The sequence below is a fragment of the Rhipicephalus microplus genome, chromosome 5 (assembly GCF_043290135.1).
Source record: "Rhipicephalus microplus isolate Deutch F79 chromosome 5, USDA_Rmic, whole genome shotgun sequence".
Lineage (NCBI taxonomy): Eukaryota > Metazoa > Arthropoda > Arachnida > Ixodida > Ixodidae > Rhipicephalus > Rhipicephalus microplus.
The window spans coordinates 93,158,067-93,166,000 of record NC_134704.1 but is presented as its reverse complement, the minus strand read 5'-3'; the positions used below and the strand labels follow the sequence as shown (position 1 = coordinate 93,166,000).

The 7,934-nt window shown below is 43.1% G+C and overlaps 1 protein-coding gene across 6 annotated transcripts in view; it reads left to right on the top strand.

Moving 5' to 3' along the window:
* Positions 1 to 7,934, top strand: part of Reps (RALBP1 associated Eps domain containing) — a 52,103-nt gene that overhangs the window by 361 nt on the left and 43,808 nt on the right. For all 6 annotated transcript variants that reach the window (XM_075895759.1, XM_075895758.1, XM_037425196.2 and 3 more), the window contains exons 2-4: positions 156 to 377; positions 4,104 to 4,227; positions 7,634 to 7,678. In XM_075895759.1, coding sequence (XP_075751874.1) covers positions 222 to 377; positions 4,104 to 4,227; positions 7,634 to 7,678 — 325 coding nt within the window. In that variant the 5' untranslated portion in view covers positions 156 to 221. The remainder of the gene's footprint in view (positions 1 to 155; positions 378 to 4,103; positions 4,228 to 7,633; positions 7,679 to 7,934) is intronic.

Genomic DNA, 7,934 nt, shown 5'->3' with positions numbered 1-7,934 from the left:
ACGTCGGCGCTCGAGCAGCTGGTGCTGCGAGGTGGGAGCCGACAGCTCGGGACAGATTTTTGACCGTTCGCGGTGTTCTTTTTTGTTTTGTTTTTCGCATGGAGCGTAACTGGCCGAACACATCGCCAGATGTTCGAACCCCCTGCCTCTTTCAGGGATGCTGACAGCGAGTCTTTGATCGCGCACGCGTGCCGTTACAAGCACACAAGCTGTCATCCGCGATGGAGAACCCTGGGCTGAAACTGACCGATGGTGAGCAGCGCTATTTCGGCGAGCTCTTCTCAGCCTACGACGTCGATGGGCAAGAGAAAATATCTGGCTCCAAGGCGTCCGAGCTGCTACTGGCGACACAGCTACCGACCGAAACTCTCCAGCAGGTATGCGACTATTCGACATCATTATTTCTTTTTTCTCGATAAACTTCGCGATTGAGAAATACCCGTTTGGTCAATGACCGGCTTGGTCACTTCGCCATATCATAATCAAGCGTGATACGAGGCAGCTATCTTGTGTCGATGCTCTTGCCTCTCTTTTTTTTTTTCCGGGTAGAATATCAGCCGAAATGTTTCCTTTCTGTCGCGTATGCGTGTTTCTTGTTGCATTGTAAGGTGACACTCGCGCGCTGACGGTGTCTCGCTGCGCTGGCATTGACAGCTGTCGACGCAGCGGCGTCAGGTCTTCCGCGGTTTGCATTCGCTGCTGCTTCCACGAGTCGGGCTTGCTCAGCCAGCCGAAGTGTCTTGCGTCAGTAGCTAGTGGCTTGGTCCGAGCCTTGGTCTGTTTTCCTTTCCTGCCGGTACGTGGTTAGCTTGTTCAGCTTTTGAGTAGTGTTTTATGGTACTTTCAGTATTCCCGCCTCATCACGCTGCTTGTTTGCTGCGCTGTGGCAGCCTCTGAACACATTCGGAGATAGGCCAACTAAAGCGCAAATCCCGTGTTTTGTTTCTACTAACCTGTCTTGGCGATGCTTGCCTCGGCGAACGTGAAGGTGAAGCTGCGCCATCGAGGCCCATTCTAAGCCATGCCTGTTTGCTGTGTTTATCCTTCGTCACATTTTTCATGGTCAACGAACCAAAGAACATTTTCCTTCTCTTCATTGATGGAGGCTGCCCGGCATACCGTGAGATCAAGGATTGGTGTTTGGTATGTACTCGGACACAAAAGTGTACAGATGTGGCCTCTGAAAAAGCATGGAATTTTTCAAGAAGTATGTGACCAGTGCCAGTAAAATTGCATCACGCGATGTTGCTTGCATATACCCTTGCAAGCTCTAATTTCCCCTTGAGCCTGCCAATGTCTCGGGTACGGTGGTCTCAGGACTTGCAGCCAAATGTATGCTGCATCTTGTACATTTGAGCAGGCAGCATTATCTCTGAACCGTAGTGAAAAAGGGGTGTCGAATATCATATGCCATTTTGCTTGCCTGATATATGAGGTCATATCATTATTTCATGTGCGTACACAATCCCAACAAACTTGAGCTACTAAGATCCTAGTGTGAAAGCTATAGTTCAACAGCTTTGTAAATGTAAAAGCTGTCAAATGCATTTTAAATGCGTGCAGTTCCGATAAAGTCTTGTCGGGTGCTAGATTATGTACCTTTATATTTCATAGATTCGTGGCCATGCTTTGTATTTTGGGTCTCTGTGGTAGGTGTCGCTGAAACTGTCTAGCTTTTATGGTAATTCTTGCGATGTATGTAAAAAAAAAAGTATTGGTGCTTAGCAACATACACAATAGCTTGAATGCCAATTGTGGAGTAATTCTGGTGTCCCATCATCTGGTTTTGCTTGCATTCCTGGCACGAGGGATATAAGTCGCCATGATCCAAACCCTCAGAATTTTTGCAAATGCAGCAATTCAACTGGATTTTCTATATTAGTTGGCATGTTTTAATCTTGGATTTCGTTGGCGTGAATCTGAAGTTGAACACTTTTTCTCTTTAGTTTACATTATGAAGAAAAATAAAAAGAGACTGCAAGTCCCAGTTACTAACAAGCTGTTGCCTAAGCCCAAATATCGCATGCAGTTGTGGTCAGCAAAGAAATGCATACCCTTATGCAGATTACTCATTCTTTGATATTAGCACTGACATGATGGTATGTGCATGACTGATAGGCATGCTGTGCTATGAATAGATTGTCTGTGCATGATCTGCTTTGTTGTGCCTTTTTTGTAATGATTGTGAGCTGTTGAATTTATCATCCGGGGAGTTGGGGGCTTCTCTTGTTTACCCTCATATGTTCACACTTCCTCTGACCCCAATGCATTATCTGGTACGTGACTTCACTGCACAGCGTGTTGAATCATTTCCTTGTTTTGTTTTGAATAAGGATGCCCGTATTTCTGTGCAGTTATTCCAGCATTTTACTGTTCTGTATATATGGTTCAAGAAGTTGGTGGGTTTCAGTGGCAGCATCCGTTAATTTAGTCCTTTTTGATGCTCTCTACATAATTGTGAATATCACTTGTTTATTTGCTAGTTGTGCCAACTAGAGGCTAAGACAGACCATGAAACATTGTAATTTGGGCTAATTGAACCCTTTTCCTGACAGATGCATCTTAATTTAATTTTATTTTGCCCTCTGCTGTTTCTTATGGTGACTTTGTTGAAGGCACTACCATGGCTAACGAGTCGTTCAATGTACCACTGTCTGTGAGCCACATTTAAAATATAATTTTCTTTCCTCAAAATGAACATAACTAAAAAAAACTTGATCTATATATGTAGTCTTACATTTGATTATATATATACAAAATTTAAGTGCAGATGAAGATAACAATATATATTTATTTACACTGAATTAAGATCAATTCCTGTAAAACACACTAATCAGTGTGTTATAACATTATATTTATTGCAAGAGAATGTCGAGTGCCTTGAGGTAATGCGAAAATTCGATGCATTAATGGACAGTTTTTCCTAGGTGGCATTTGAAAAGGCTAATAAAGAGTGGTAAAGGTGAAACTATGTCGAAGGAAAGTTTTGTGGTAAAATGGTGCGAAATATGCCTCGGTGGCTCACAAGTGGGGTCCTGCAAGCTGGCACTTGTGAAAAATAAAATATTGTTGTCATGTGCTTCTATGTTTATAGCAGTGAATAAACAAGTGTTTTGAAAAATACCTATAGTAGCCGATGGAGCAAAGCTTTTTCACGTTTGCACTGCAGGGCTAATTTGTAAAGAATACCATGCGTGCAATATGGTGTAACATTTCTTTATTCACTATTTGTTTTCTCCATTGTGTATAATGGAATTCAAGAATCGAACAGTAGTTGCACCTTTTCATCAGTAGTAAACAGTGCGACGTTTAAACAACAAAGGGTGTCTGTTAGTTTAGGGTAACTTTAGCATGTAAAGGGCCATTCGTGGACTAAGGGTATGGTCTGTTAAAATTTTCCTCGTAGCTTTTGTTTACATCCAAGTTATTTTTTCCCATTAGGCAAACACAGGGTTTAGCTGGTCTGCCACTGTGGCTTACATCCACACTAGTGGTTTTGTGGCTACAGCATTGGGTGTGGGAGCCATAAGGATACTGTTGACAATTGCAGCTCGCTACAAGTGTCGACTATGCACAACCAACTGGACCCAACTTTGGCTCTTCGAGGACGCTGCTTCATTTCACAACCATGGATGCATTTTGAGGGGGGTGAAACGCAAAAAAGTTTATACTTAGAATAATGTGAACATTATTGAACATCAGATGGTGGAAATATCTCTTGTGTGCCCCCACTGAGGTGTTCTTCACAATCATGCTGTGGGTCTCATCGTGTGAAACACCAGAACTGCGGGTGTGTGCTTATGGGTGTGTATTTCTTTTTCCGGGGAGTGCAAGGTTGCAGGTTTAATCCTAGCCTGCCTTTGTATTAGTGGCTTACTACGAATTCTCTTCTTACTTTGAGGTCCATACCATGTGGGGTGGTAGATATCTGTGAGGTGCCCTTTTACTGAGACGGCCTCTCGTTGCCTGGTGTGTAATATTGATTCATTAAGCTTTATAATTTGTGTCTTTGGTCAGACTTCTTAACATCTCTGACAGTGTTTTTTTTTTATGTGTGCTGCTGGTGCCTTTTCGGAAGTGGCTTTGGTGAAATTGTTTCCCAGATTACCGAGCTGTGCGGTGCCAAACGCCTGGGCCACTTCGGTCGTCCCCAGTTCTACCTGGCCATGAAACTGATAGCGGCTGCACAGGCCGGCCTTCCCCTCAAGTTGGACACTTTCTCTTCAGGTTAGTATAAAAGGGCTGGAAATCGCAGTACGGATTACCGTTTTTATCAAAGGGCCATGAACCACTCAGAGGTCGAAATTTAGTTGTGGTGGCGTTGCAGCTGTGCACAAGTTAACAATGAACGAACACGTAGGTGTGAAAATTTTTCGGAACAGTGGCATTATAGGCTGTTGCATGTGTTTGATCCAAAAGAGGCCCTGGCTCCTTCCACGTTTCTTCGCTGTGCTCTGTCCATCGACTCCTCTCTCTCTGGCTGAGGGCTCCTCGCAAGGCGAGAAAAAGTAGCAAACACCTGTGCCTGCTGGCAGACAAACAGGTCCTTTTTGCGGATGACATGACCAGACAAGAAGGTAATGTCACAGTGCATGTTGAGAGTTACTGAAAGGCCTGGAATGAGGGGACTGTTTCTTGAAATTTGTTGCTTGCCCGCAGCCCGTAGTGCTCCCACATTTGGCATTGTCAATTGTGACGGCATTCTGGGCCTGATGCTTGCATTTACTAGAAATGTTGCAAAAGTATCTAATGTGGTTTAGGTGCCCTTTTAGTGGTACTTGAAGATATTATTGCAACAGCGACTGGGTTCTTTATGTATGGTAGTGTGCATTGGCAACTCACTCGTATTATGGAGTGAAGAGTGCGCATTTATATGGTAGACAATGCTGTAGTTCACTTTTTTTTTTTTTTCAAATTTTAATGCAACAGCATAGTAGCTACATTCCGCCACTGACAGTGAGATCAAAATGTTCGCTTTTCAGTCATGGTGGAAACAAATGTAATGTTTTAATGGGTCTTAATTAAAACGTACACTAGTATCCTTAGGAATTAAAGTCCAGAGGCCACAGCATACACAAAATTCGAAATGGTTTTTAGCAGAGTTTCAAGTCACAATTGTGTTACCGCACTGCATTAGCCACAATTACATTGCACATGCTCCTGCTGCATGGTGTGGCTGTGGCATTTCACCATTTAGCGCGAGGGTGTGGGCTAGATTTCCAGCCATGGCGGTTGCATTTCCGTGTGGATGAAATACAGAAAGGCTTGTGTAATTAAGTGGGGACATGGCACCTGGGGCTATTTTGTCCATTCTCTGAGCAGATTCAATTTGTACTCGCAAATATGTATGTACTATTTTGGGATGATTTCAAAAGTGAAGCAGTTCTTTCTTGATATAAAATAAGTATTGAGGTAATTAAATGTTCGCTGTTATTGTTTGGTGAGACAGTAGATAATAATAAACTAGGCAGAATGCATGAGCGAAAAGAACAAAGGATTGAAATGCTGCAAGCTGATAGCAATTAAGCAGCCTATTGAAATTCAGCATTCACAGTACAGATACTAATGCTCAAGAACAAAGGCACATTAAAAAGTTATAAAGTAAGAAAAGAATTTGCTTACAGCAGTTCGAACTCTATGCATTGAGCGTCATAAAGCAAAAAGTGTTACGGCTGGAGCTATCTTAGATATTAAGAAATCGCTGCACCAAAAAAGCAAGTCGAGTAGAAGCCTGTTTGGGAAAATGCAAGAAAATAGATGTTCATTTTGAGTAACAGAAGATATGGAAAATTTTTATTAGATTATTAGCAGCCACCAGGGACTTAACAGGCATGCCTGCTGCTGCAGCTATGCCGTCTGGAGGCAGCTTGGCAGTAAAAGAGCCCTTTTTCTTTTGCCTTTTTTTATCAAATATAGCTTGTTTTGGTGATAGAAATTTCTATCGTGGCTGAAATATCAATCAAATATGTATGAAACTTAGAAGTTGTGGTGATGCTTGTATGTTATAAAAATACTATATTCAAAAAAATTAATTTTTTTTCATTATTTTTCATCGTTAAGACCATTGACCTCCCCTTAAGTGCACATGACGAAGAACCCGAGGCTGTCAACATAAGCCCAGGGCTTTTGATACAGCGTTCTTTGTAATCATGTTGTCTTACAACAACGGTTCTCAGCCATGAATGTGTCGGGGACATCTTGTGGACTAGTGGAAGTGATGGTGGACCCCTTGCCGCAGGTAAATTAACACAACTGGAGCGTGACACAGGTGCCTTTTATATCTACCAAAAGCGTCAAACAAACGTGCCACATTACTTCATTTCCGACAGTTCATCAATATGTGGCACAGTCACACTTGAAGGGCCCCTAAACCACCCAACGAACAAAATTTCATTGAAGTGAGAAAGTTGTGATCGAGTTTACAACGAACACGTAGCCGTGAGAATTTTTTTGAAATGGTGTCGTAATAGCAGAGTTACTCGCGTTGATGATCGAAACGCGGCGATCGCTTCTTTCCCTCTTTCCTACGCTACCCTCTTCCAAAACCACTTGGCCCCTCCTCGCCTAATCAGCTGAGTGTTCCTCCTCACCTCGCGTGGCTGGCGCACTGTTCGAGACAGTGTCTACTTTTGGTTGCCACGAGCCGCCACTCCGACGCTCCAGCTTGCCGTCACTGTGTTGTGTGTGTCATCTGGGTGCACTGATCGTTGACTAACCGCTGTTGCTGTCGTGCCGGCCTGTGCCCCTATGAATCGTGCCGGTATGGACCCTGCGTTGCGTTACGGGTCGCAGATGTCGATTCCCAAGCGGCAACACGACCAAGAACGGCAAGGTGCGCGCGCGCGAACAGCTGTTTGCAGAGTGACTGGAATTCGTCTTTTGTCGTTCGGCCAATCGCAAGCATCGAAAGTGGTAATGTCATCGAGTTTCATTGGTGATGTCACACATGTCAGTGGCAGGGAGGGCGATGACCCAAAAGGAGAAGCTATTGTTTTTTCGAAATCGTGGTGCGCCCGCTACCTGTAGCGCTGTGGCGTGTGGCATCGTTGATCGCGACGGCATTCTGCACGCGATGCGCTGGTTTACTTAAAATGTTTGGGAAAATATCAGAAGGGGGTTTTTAGGGACCCTTTAAAAAAAATTCGGGTGAAGGTTTCTTGGATCATGGAAATGGATTTGCGGACCCCTTAGGGTCTGCGGACCTCCATTTGAGAACCACTTTCTTAGAACATAATTTTTTTTCACATCAGTTTGCAAAATTCTGTTCATGTTTTATCTTCGTTTAGGTACATTATAAAATTGAAGGTGGTTCTAAAAATTTTAAAATTTCTGCAACCTTTTAGTAATAATAATCTAGGGTTTCATGTGCCAAACTGCGATACGATTATGAGGGATGTCGTAGTGGCGAGCGCGAGAAATCGCAACCACTTATCTTTAACGGGACCTTGAGTTCAATGGCCAAGCACTGCAACAACATATTTGGAACACTGCAGCTGTGTTCCTTCCCTTTACTAGCTTGAGATGAAAAGGTGACAAGGGTGATAGTGTGATGTGTTTAAAAGCAATCATTTTCTGGCATTTCTTGAACAACTGTTAGACATTGACTCGTATGGGCATTTGGTTTTCACTGTAGGCGTTGAAGTTCCCCTCCCGAGGTTTCATCGGCCCAACGACCACGGTGAGTTATAACAGTGATTAACTGCAACCTTTTTATTTTTTTGTCATTGACAATTAATTGTATTGGGTCAGTTACGAAGGTTAGGTGATCTAAACAAGCCACGATGGCCAATTTTATACATTTTAATAATGCTGTATGTGGAAATGCTCTCATGCGTTGACATTTTACATAAGCACTGAGAACAACAGTAGGGATTATATCCTAAATGCTTTTGCTTCCTGTAATTTGTCATTGATTGATTGAATAATGTAACATA